Below are 12,353 nucleotides of genomic sequence, written 5' to 3' on the forward strand. Positions count from 1 at the left end.
AAGTCTATGGATGCTGCAGGTTCACAGCACTACATGCTGAATCAGGCCATTGAGGAGCTGTTTTCCAGCTGGTTGCCACTAACCCTCAGCATGGTCTCCACAGACGTGAACAAATTACAGAGAGTTAAAAGGGAGCGGGGGTGTATAATACATCAACTGCTTTGTGGTTACTATCCAGGAGCCAGCTCTTACTTCACAGTAAGTGAAAATAAATCAGACCAAATTGCCCCTCAGTCAAGCAAGGCTAAAGTACCATAGTTTAGTTTCTGATTGCTGTGGGCTAAGAGCAGGCATGCAGTGGGTCAAAACAGGAGGAATTCTCCCCATTGAACTCACTGCAAGGTGGCTGTCCTTACTGTAAGAAGAAGGGGAGGGAAAGCAGTTTGGTTTTGTATAAGAAATAACAGTGCTGCCAAACCCAGTCCTAGTATTAGAAATGGCATGCCTTGGAAACCCCCCCATTTGGTAAGGTTAATATACTTTTTTACCTACACAAATTATCTATCCCTCAACAAATGGGAAGGAGGGATGTGACTGGAAGTACTGGTTAAAAGAAAAAAAAACGAATGCTCAAAAATCCTCTCTATTTAAATAATCCAGTTGAGACTTTTTAGTTTAAAAAAAATACAACAGATACTGTTACCTACACTAAGAAGAGAGTAAATCACTGGAGAAAAGAATGAGTGTCCATTAGGTTTAACATTGCTAGACTCATATATACAGCACCAGAGACTGTAAAGATCCATCCCCCCACGGAGTCATTGCAGTTTGTGATAAATGAAACATTTCAGAATTGCAGTATAAAATATGGCCATAAAAAAATCTTCTTTCTTCTAGTCCTTCGTTGAGTGCACAATGCAAGATGAGATCGCTCGGAGTAGATATGCCTGCCCACATGCCGCTTCTGTCTCTACGCTCCTACGCTGGTCACTTGCTGCCTGTGTGCACTGTTGTTACTGTGGTCGGTCTGGGTCTCCGTTCTCCTCCTACTGCAGAAATGCCTGAAGAAGCAGATGAAACAAAACTACAGAGAGTGGATGGGGACATACCTAAAAGGAAAGCCAGAAACACTGATGAGCAAGTGGGTAGAATGAGCAAGGAATGAATGCGAACATACCACTGATTTCCAAACAGTGTTTCCCTAAAAGCCTTCCACAAAGCAAAGGAACAGCTTGTGGAAGAACAACAAGCTGCGTGGTTTTCTATCCTTCCCACAGTGATGAATCCAGCAGGGACCTATTCATTCCCCTTTTTCATATGCAGCTCCTCCTATGGACGCCAGTGGGAGTTTTAGGCATGGATCATAGAGTAGTTTCTTAATCAAACTCTGATGGTGACTACAGATGCTGACAGCCAGAGGCCCACATGGCAGTCTTCTTGTGACTGGCTCAGCGCAGAATTGTCTTACACTGCAAACAGGTGTGCAACACTGAGAACAGGAGCTGTGCTCTGGAAATGGCCAGACTTACTTAGACTTGAACACACATGCTTACTGATGTGTACTGTATGCAGTTTTAACACATCACCTCTAATCTGACCTACTCTTTTCACACAAGTATAAGATAACTAGGATATATCTTGGCAAAACATAGTCTCAGGCTAATATCATGTCCACCACCTTCTGTGAGTTTGAAACAGCTGTGCTGAAACACTTACAGGATCATTAGTTATTAAATCATACTAAATCATTGCAGGCGGCTGGTATAATTTGTGCCAGCATTAAATTTACTAGTAAAGGGATCATGGAGTATCAAATCTTTTAATAGTGGCAGCAGTTGCTTTCTGTAAGCTGCTGTTAATTCACAGCTGCTTGCTCCTTTGAGTGCTACCACCAGTTATCAGAAGATAGGGACTAACCACCATGCCTGTTCTGTCCTGACGTGACTGTAAACAAGTCCTTCTCAAGGCTGAATCGTGGCATCTGTATAACCATGTACCAGATTTCTTTGGCTTCCATCCCCCGCTATATGACATGGTGGAAAATAGTTAGGGCACAACAGAACCTGTGCAGAACTCCAACAGCGACTTGACTATGGAGGCATTGTTTGATGCAAGACCAGTCAGTAAGCCGAAGAGAGATTGATGGGGTTTCATTGTGAGGCAATGAACTGAAGTTGGAAAAAAACAGCCCACGTTTTCCTCTTGGAGTGAGAAGCATTCACTTCAATGGAGTTACTCCTGCAGCACAGGAGGGCAAGCAAGAGCCGGCCCCAGCCCCAAGCCTGTGATTCAGGGAGGACTTATGTGATCTTTTGTCACTGAGTGTGGGACCAGAGATGAGTCATTTGCATCGATTTACACCTGCCCAGTACTTTGCCTTTACAGTAACTTATTTTCCCATATAAACTAATGAGAAAGGAGCAGGCAGGAAAGGGACCCTCAGAGATATTCCCTTTCCCAACAAATAGTTGATTTACATGTATCTGATGCATATCCTATTTCCCAGTGTATAAGAGGCACCTCTGTAAAAAAAAAAAAACAAGCCTCCCCAAAAGTATAATATTGTGAGGAAAAGGTTTTTAACATAAATTCAACTGAATTTTGGTCAGCCTTAATTACAATGATTTCAGTTATTTTCCATTACTGAGCTTCAGGATGTAGCACACCTTAATTTACACCTCCCTTTCAGGAAATAAAAAGTGCCTAGTACACTAGAAAGCATGGTAAACCCTCTCTTATTTTCCTTTGTTGTAACTGTTTTGCAGACCAGGATCTCCAGATATCTCTCTAGGGTCTTTGGCATCAGCTGCAGTAGTCTCCCCTAACTCTTCTGCTTAACTGATTTCTTCCAAAAAATGGAAGTTCTTGCTAACGAGCTTTCTCCTTGGGTTTGGTGCATGCTGAGGAATCCAGCAGTTATTTTCTACTTTAAGATCCAGATAACATTAAAAATACCCAGCTCAGCATATCTGGCCACTCTTAACATCATTCTGCAGCATTCAAGCACTAGATACTGCATGGGCACATCTGAGCACTTGGACCAGTGTATGTGGGTTTTGTTCTTGGTCTCCTTTCCTTAAACCAAGAGATTCTCCATTATACTAATAAAAACTACTTGAGATCAGAGGCAGTGAGAGATCAGCCTTCTGCAGCTCTGGCTGTACGGCAGGCCCCACATTCACAAGCTGTTCTCAGAATCAAATTTTCATCCAGGCTGTCTCCAGCACTGGGCTGCTGACTGCCACCTCTGGCAAGGACGATCTAGGTCCCCAGCAGAAGCAATCTGGCATCACGTCACTCATATGGAGGCAACAGTTGTGTGATCCAAGAAGGCCACTGGAGAAAGAGCCCTGCTTTCCTGGAAACTGCTGGAGGATCTGTACTGGACTATTCCTGGCAAGCAGGTTTTTAATGCAATATACTTCGGTCAGCAAATACAACCTCAGTCGAGCGAACCAAACACCATTGCACGGTGCTGTAGGAAAAGCCAATTAAACCACCAGTGAACCTGTGCAGGAAGTGTCAGTTTAATAAGCTATTAGCATACCTAGTCTGTTCCACAGCTTAACGCTCAATCTAACAGGAGTTTATCTAATAGGTAAGCTTACATCTCCCCATTTTTAATTGACATTTTATGATAGGAGAAACCCTCCAAACACAGGGGTAGGGTGGGGGGAAGACAATAAACACTCAAGAAGCCTGGATAAAATGGATTTCACTGGGAAGAAAGCATCACAGATGCAATCTTCTAAAAGATGCCTCTGCCACTCTCCCTCCTTCCCTGGTGTTCAGAAGAACATATAGGCCAAGAGTTCAAATTCACTAGGCAGCTCTGAAAGCCTCACGTCTAATGTACAACGGAAGGCAGGATAGACTTGTACCTTATAGACTAACTAAATCAACAACCCATACGCTTTCATAGGTAGCAGCTTGCTTCCTCAGATGCTGAGATACTGTACAATAAGCAACTCACTGGGCCAGATCTGATTTTGGTGTAGGAGGGTTCAACTTCTGTTAAAGTAAATGGGACTATGCCTGCTTACACAGGAGCTGAATTTGGCCCCAGGATTCAAGGACTGATTCTGGCTTCTCAGCCACAGTAGACATTTGAGAGGGGACTGGCACGGAGGGGTGACTCCCATGAAAAATATAAGCGAAAATTAAACAAACTTACACAGAAAATTTGACTTGTCTTTAAAAACAAAATAACCAAATAAAATATTTTCATTTGAAAAGTTTTTGATTTCTATTTAACCTCTCACCCACCCCCCACCAAAAACCCATTTTTTTTTGCTTTCTGGGGTTTGTTTTTTTCTCCAGCGGAAAGCCAACATTTGCCAGCAGACACTTTCTGCAAAAGAACATGTGACATTGAAAAGCCAGTTCTCTACGGAAAAGCAATTTTGACAGAAAAGTTTGGGTCACAGTCCTCTGGACAAAGAACAGCTCAGCCTAGTTACAGTCCTTATGTGAAACACCCGTGATGATGAAGTCAGTCAAAGTAAGGATTGTAGCACTTGTCTCAAAGAGAAAACACTGTATTGTCAAATCTGTTAGGCTGCCACAGGTTGATGGGAAAAGCAACATGAACTCTGATCCAGCCTACCCTCAAATGGCTTAAGTCTAGGCTGTGCACCTGGCAACCCCCAAAAGGTTAACAGACGGCCCACAATCCCCCACCTAGTCACCACTCCTCTCCCAGTTGGGTCTACCAGTACAAAGGAGCTAGGAGGGGGCTGGCATTGGGCAACCCACCCAGTGTGCGGAGGGAGATGGGGATACCCAGCTGGCCACGCAGTCTGTGGCTCTCAGGGCCATTTGGCTCCTAGCTGCCTGGAAGTTGGACAGCCCTTGCCTAAATATATGCAGGCTTGATCTACACAGGGTGACTGCGGACTGATGGGCAGTTCCCAGTTAGGAGTGGGCCACAGCCTTGCTCCGCTCTCGTGTACTCACAATCTTTCCTGGCTGTTCCGTCGGATCGTGGGTTGGTCAGGCTGAGGGTGTTTGACACACCTGCGTTTGAACTGTCCAGGCTACTGCCGAGATGTAACCTTCTCATGTGTCTCACGACTGCTGTGGCGTTGAACGCTTGCTGGAAAAGAAAAAAGCACAGGATCACTCGGTTGTTGATTTTATTCTGTTTATTCGCAATTGCTATTATGATTTCACAAGTTTCTGTTTTGGAAACTGGAAAGACTCTCTCAGGTCTTGAGCTTATATCTTTTACTCCCATTGAGGAGAGCTTAGGAGCCCACCGTGGGCCCCTCTGTGCCAACTGACAAAGGATATGAGCTGCCACAGCTCTCAACTGCAGTGTTGCCTCTTCAGCTCCAATTATACCAGCTCATGCTTTTAATTGTGCACACACCAGGTTCAGTCCTCGGTGTCCATCACACCTATAAACACGAGTAGTATGACTGCCTAAATTGCTGAGCCCCAATTTGATGGCTGTAGACGCTGAATGTACAGCAATGCAGCAGCTGTTTTTATTAGTGCTAGAGGTGCACTGATAAAGATTTTCTTGGCCAATACCGATAGCCACTTATTAACCAGCCATATTGGCCGATACCGATCCAATAACTGATTTGGTTACATGTGATGCTGGAGGCTGATGGAGCGTGCCAAAGAAAAGAAAGGTTTATTTCTGTCAGTACTTAAAAATGTACTGACATAAATAAACCCTTTTTTTCTGGCATGCCCCAGCAGCCTCTCAGGTCATATGTATCAGTGTCCCAGCACTTAACAATGGCAGCAGGGGTGCTTGAACTAAAGCTCCGGGACACTTTTAAGTGTGGCAGAGCCAAGTGGGGTGAGGGCAGATGTAGGCTGCCTGCTGTGGGCTCAGGGCTTTCTGCTCTGCTGCCTTTTACTCCAGGAGCCCTGCGCTGGCCACGTCCCCCCTGCCCACCCAGCAGCAGGGACACAACTCGCTACCCCCACTGCTGCTGTGTGGGCAGGGGGTACACAGCCAGTGCGGGGCTCCCAGGGAAAAGGCAGAGCAGAAAGCCCTGAGCCCACAGCAAGCATCCTGCATCCACCCCGTGCACAAATCCGGGGGGGGCCACATGCCCCACCCCCAGCGGGTGTGCACAATGGTGGGGAGCCACCCCTGAGGGCCCCCGGACAAGCCTCCCATGGCTTTGTCCTGATCCCTGCCCCAGCCCTGGGTCCCATGCACTGCCCTAGCTGGACAGTGCCACTAGTCCCAGCCCCAGCCTCAGCCCCTTCCCCACTCCATCCCTCACCATGGGGGCCTCAATCTGCTCCCCTCCTCCCCCATGCCCACTTCCCTCCCCCATGTCCCTTTCCCTCCACAGACTTACCTGCATGGAGCTGCTCTCCATGCTGCCTGGCTGTATTCCCGGCCATGTGCACATGGGAAGCACCCCCTGCGTCCCACTTCTGCAGCCCCAAGCAGGACCCCTTGCAGGCTAGAATGCTGCCCACCTGCAAGGGGAAACCTGCCATTTCCTGAAGGAACCCAGGCATCCAGGGGCCCTGACCTCATAGGCAAGAGGGAACCCAAGTGTCCAGGGGCCCCAATCAAAAGGCATAATTAATTATATGTATAGGAGAACATTATCGGCTACAACAGCCAAAAAAACCTGATAGCCAATAATATAAATTTCCCTTTTTTTGGTGTGGATCCGATATGCAACTGATATATCGGTGCACCTCTAGTTCGTGCTTCCCAGTGTAACCCCCGTGCAAAAGTCACTTACTCTCCATTTGCTTTTTGCAAAGTTCTTTCGGATCTGAGCGCTGACTGACTCATGGATATTTTTACTGAGGGCGGTGTCACCAGCAATCCTGAAACAAAAACATCCTATTAAAAAAATGCTTTGCTCTAAAATAGTCTCTCATGCCTCTCACTGTATAAAAGTCATCAGAGGGGACCAGTGTGTGAAGCACGATGGTTTATGCAGTGAAATGACGGCCTCATATGCATTGGGCTTTTTGCCTCAAATTTCCCACTGTTGTCACTGCTGGCAGCAACGCGAGAAAATCTGGGGCAATAAAATCTAGCGCAGACAAGGTCTGTTGGTCTGACAGTTGCAAACAAGTTTGACCTCTGTGGGTGTGTGGCTGCTTTCTATCATCCTTACAGTCCTATCTGAAATCACTCCACTTCTTTTTCTTCCACAGCTTCAGTTTTAACATCAACATGTTGAGACTAGCTTTAGCCTCAAGATAGGCAGCAGTTTCCAAAACACTCCAACCTGTCTGAATTATGTTTGTCTTGGAGATTTTCGTGCCACGCTGAACCATACATAGCTGTTTGCCATAACGAATGTACATTTACAACAAAGCAGATACATGGATTCTCTGACTACAGGCTCCACAAGATAGCTCAACCTCAACAAAACACAGTCTTAAAAAAATGTTCCAGCTCTCATGCCAATAATTCATTTTTGCAGAAAGGGACAAATTCGACCCTGCTGCAGTCCAAGTGATTGCATTGGAGGATTGCTCTAGCAGTAACCGTAGAAGCCGGTGGTTTTTATGTCATCTGTCAGGGACACATTCTTTGCACCCCTCGCCCACGTAATGCGACCGCAGTCAGGAAGCAAAGGCCTCTCCTCTAGCAAGGGAATGTGGCAGAAACGTGAGGGAGCAAGTTGTAACACTCCCCAAGTTTCTTGGAAGCCAAATGACGTTGCAGAGAAACCGGAGAGGGTGATAACTTTCACACTGATGCATCTGACAGACCCGGAGACATTAGAGAGAGAAAATACTTCCCCAGTGAGAGCCCGAAGGGGACTGCAAACTGCTCGGCAAAGTCATCCAGAAATGTCAAGCACATGGTGCACCCAAGAAGAAAGTCTCTTGTGCAAAGGTACAGTTTACTGACAAGGTACAAGCTGGGACCACTGAGTGCCATGTGATAAAGCTCAAATGTGCAAACTGGAGCAAATCAATGAACAAAGAATGAGAGACCACATTTTTAGTCTAGTAACTGATAATCAGGGAAAAGCAAAGTTGTGAAATCCCCTGGTGGCTTTTCTGCACCTTCCATTTAATATACATTGGATAAACAGAGGGAGGATGGATCTGACACTAGGGCCCCCTCCCTACCAGGGCCATACCCACCAAACAGAGCCCCCATCCCCACTGCTTGCTCTTTTGCTCCTGGTCCCATGTGTCTTCCTCTCTTGGCCTCCCAGGGGATCAGCTTCAAGAAGAAGGCTGCTGGCATTGGCTGGGTGGTTAGTGCACTGTGCTGAGATGCAGGTTCAAACCCCTTCTCTCTGTGAAAGGGACCTAGAAAGCAGATCTGCAGCTGCCCAGGCAAGGTGAATTTATTGGTCAAAAAGGAGGGGAGTTTACTTCCAGTCATGGTTTTTCTCTGATTGAATTCTGGGATTGGCACAACATGATTTGTGCACGCAGGTGATCTTATTCCATCCTATTCTGCTCCAAAATAGATGAAGTGTAGTGTGCAGCCTTCTGAGCATGTTCAAAAGGGAACCACGAGGTGACTATAACTATGCAAGTGCAGAAGGAACTCAAAGACTGCAAAGGTGCCCAAAGCTGCATTTACACAGTTAGGTAAGTGCTACTTGAGGGTGTAAAAGTGAAATAGGATTTAGCCCTCTGTCTTTCTGTGCTTTTCTGTAAAATCAGGTTACCAATACTTCCCTACCTTCCCGGGAAGATTACTTAAGAGTGTAAGGTCCTCAGCCACCATAATGAGGAGGCCCATAGAAAAATCTAAGGCAGCAATTCTCAACCAAGGTGCAACAACACCTTTGGGTACCATGAGATCACTTTAAAGGGTACAGTACAATATTAGCATTGCCATGCGTGCAAACACTTACACATGGTTCACAAGATAAACCCAGAGATGTCAAATAGGAATCCAGAGGGTCCAAAACACTCTGCCCTGCTGTGGTCTTTCTGAGTTCTTTGCAACAGAAGAATTGCTCTATTATTTTTCCACAGTCAAAAAATGGATGAAAGCTAAGAGCTGGCATTTTTGAAGGAGGCCTTGAGTCTAAAAAAGGTTGAGAACCACTGCTCTAAGATATTTTTAAGAGCACATGCAACTATTTTGAGTGATTAACTCAGACTAGAATAATATAACTGCAATACCACTACCACTGTGTGCCTACATAGTACCTTCCATCTGGAGGATCTCAACTACTCATGCACTGCACTGTTCAGGAACAAAAAAATCTTAGGTTAAAAAATAAAACCCATTCTGGAATAAAGCATGATCTTACAGTGTGCTGAGCATCACATGCAACTGTGTGGGAACTGATTGGCTTAAGCTAAGGGTATCAAACATGGTCCGTAGGCTGAAACTGGCCCCCAGAGCCCCATAATCTAGCCCCCAGTGGTGTCCCATTGACCCTGCAGGTGAGAGCAGGGGGGCGGCCGTGTGGCTAGATGAGTTTGACACCCTGGATTTAAGCTTTCAATGCTGGGTTATTGGTTTGCAGTGACTGAGAGATTTTAAAGCATGACAGCGTTTGGATGGACCGTGGCATCGCGCTTGTCTTTAGTCCAGTTGTGAGTAGATAAGGGTCCATGTTCTAAGTGGTATGAACTGAAATCTCTGTTGACATTTTTAGAGCAAAGGTTGGGGACAGCATGAGCCTGGAAGAGTGAACTCTTCCTACAGGGGTCAGGTAAGGAGCCCACTCACAGGGTTGCAGGCAGAAGCTTGTTTTGTGGAAACAGGCAAGGCTCCAGCAAGTCTGCCATTTTTCTTAAGAGCTCAGGGCCTGATCTTCCAAGGTGCTAAACTCACAATGGGCCTGTCTACACATGTAGTTATGTGCTCCTAACCTTAATGCACCTTTGTTTAAGGTGCATTAACCTTGCCACACCTTTGTTTAAGGTGCATTAAGGCAATTTAGGATGCGTCTACATGTAGATGTGCTAATGTGTATTAAATTTAGGCTGGCATTAGTTAAGTCGCATTAGCCCATGTTTAGCCACGCTAATGCACATTAACACAGCGCGCATCCATTGACGCATACCATGTTAATGCCATTAAGCATCTACTTGTGGACTAACGTGACTTAATTATGCCATCGTAAATTTGGTACTTGCTTTAAGCCGGTATTAAATTTAGGTAGGCTTAGCCTAAAACCACCATTTTGGGGTGGATTAATGGCATGCATATGTGGACATGTGCCCTTAATGGGCCTTAAAAATGGCAATTTTAGGCTAATCCCACTTAAAAGGACCATGTATAGACAAGTCCAGTGTGTGCAGAGAGTGCTCAGTCTTGCAGGACTGTGCACCCATGCCAGATTCTGACGGCCTTCTTAATGAATGGCACCTTCCTCCATGAGTAATTCCACTGACACATATTATATGGGACTACACATCGCAAGGCACAGATAACAGAATGGGGCACTGAACTTGCAAAAGGAATCTTATTTCATGATCAAGTCTTACGGCAGGTCTAAGCCACAGTCGTGATACCCAGGACATTCCTGAGCACACTCCAACATCCTGCAGACCCACTCCTGTCTGCATGCTCTAAACCTGGACATAAACTGGCCCAGCTGCTCTGGAGCTGTTCTTAGCAGTTGCTCTCAGGCAGGCTGAGATCTGAACAGCAGCCCTGGAAGGATATCCCAGAGTGGACTCAGTGATGCATTTCCAGGTTTGGAGGATGTGAATGGGAGTGGAGGTGGAGCACAAGGAGGAACATCTTAGCAGGGATGCACTGTTGCTGAAGTGCAGATGTACTGTTATTTTATCTAAATCAATTTATTTCACCCACCTACCTGGGCTCAGTTTGCTTTCTATAATCTCTCTCGCTCTAGTGCTCTCAAGCTTTGAAGGAACTTCCAACGAAGACAAAACACATTCGTTCCCTTTTGGATCATTCTTCGCTAACATACTGCAAAGCATATGTTCCTTTGGCTCTGCGTCTTCCCTGCCCGCAATAGCAGTTAGACCCTTTCATCTGGTATTATTTTCAGAACCTTCATGCTTACTGAAGACAGCCAATTCAAACCTTCTGCTGGCCAACTCGTACTTGGAAATACTCCTCGGTATGATGACAGGAAACATGGCATTAGCTGTGATGGATAATGCTGAAGGAGCGTAACTGTTCTGGTTATGTATATATTATAGATACACACACACATACAGCACCAGCAATGCTCCAAAATAAACAGAGTGCAGGGATGAGCCAGATAAGAGACTGATTGAATATTGTAAACAGCACCAGTCCCCTTCAGGGAGCCTTTTCACACTTCAAACAACGTTGTCTGAGAACAGAGCTCTTTATAAACAATTTTCCTTCGCTTGAGGGAAGTTATTAGCTGGGTAGTACATCCTGGCGCACCATAAACACTCAGTGGCACTAATACAATTTCCAGAGGTCCAGTGGATCTCCAACAGACCCCCAAATTCTGGATAGGAATAAGAAAAATCAGGAAACAGAATACCTCCCAGCTCTGGTTTATCTGACTTTGGTACAAACCTCTCCCAAATGTGCTATCTCTGAGTACCTCCCAACATCAATCCTAAAAATGATTACTTAGTCTGAAGAAAAGAAGGCTGAGGAAGGCTTTGATGACAGTCTTCAAATCCCTGAAGGGAGATTATAAAGAGGACGGAGATTGATTTTTCTCTGTGGCTGTAGGGGACGGGACCAGGAGCAATGGCCTCAAACAGCAGCAGAGGAAATTTGGGTAGATGATTAGGAAGAATGCTCTGACTCTGATGGTGGTCAAGCGTTGGAACAGGCTGCCAAGAGAAGTTGTGGCAACTCCATCCCTGGAAATTTTCAAGAGTAGGTTAGACAGACACTTGGCTGGGATGGCTCAGTCTGGGATGATCCTGCCTTGAGCACGGGGCTGAACAAGATGACCTCACAAGGTCCCTCCCAGCCCCATTTTCCTATGATCCTACCTCATACCAACAGCGATGACTTCAGCACGAAGCACAAAGACACAGCCCACGGTGATGACACCCACCCTCTACGTAAACAGTCCAGTGGTCCCCAGAAGTGGGAAATGTGGGTTCTGGGTCCTCCTCAGCCTGAGATTAATTAAACCTGTATCTCCCACCTCCCAGGAGATGGTCACAACCACTGGGTCAGTGGTACTCAAGCTTTTGGCTCTGCCAGGATCAGGCCCACGGGGCTTCAGCTGCCCCTGCACACTGGGATTAGGTCCTGGGGCTGCTCCCATGTACTGGGACTGGGGTCCAGTGCTGCCCCTGTGTACTGAGACTGGGACCTGGCAGCCTGTGCTACCTCCACCCGACCCCATGCACCAGGGTCAACCTCCAATTTAGCCCAGAGGACCCACAGCTCCTCAAGGGTTTGGAAATTTGATAGCGGGGGAGCAGCGCTACTGCCTGACACAGCACTGGGGTGGGGGTCAAGCCCCCGCACTATGTGGCAGAACAGAAAGTGTGGCATCCTCTGCTCCTCCTGC

The 12,353-nt window shown here is 46.4% G+C and overlaps 1 protein-coding gene across 2 annotated transcripts in view; it reads right to left on the bottom strand.

Moving 5' to 3' along the window:
• The window catches only part of CAMK1D (calcium/calmodulin dependent protein kinase ID), a 262,311-nt gene that overhangs the window by 7,191 nt on the left and 242,767 nt on the right, over positions 1-12,353 (bottom strand). The window contains exons 9-11 of one of the 2 annotated variants that reach the window (XM_025202300.1): positions 6,666-6,753; positions 4,897-5,035; positions 7-1,049 (exon numbers count right to left, since the gene is read on the bottom strand). In XM_025202300.1, the coding sequence (XP_025058085.1) occupies positions 928-1,049; positions 4,897-5,035; positions 6,666-6,753 (349 nt within the window). In that variant the 3' untranslated portion in view covers positions 7-927. Of the gene's footprint in view, positions 1-6; positions 1,050-4,896; positions 5,036-6,665; positions 6,754-12,353 lie in introns of those variants that run through there. The other variant, XM_025202299.1, reaches the window with a different exon arrangement.

This window comes from Alligator sinensis, unplaced genomic scaffold (assembly GCF_000455745.1).
Source record: "Alligator sinensis unplaced genomic scaffold, ASM45574v1 scaffold1216_1, whole genome shotgun sequence".
Taxonomy (NCBI): domain Eukaryota; kingdom Metazoa; phylum Chordata; order Crocodylia; family Alligatoridae; genus Alligator; species Alligator sinensis.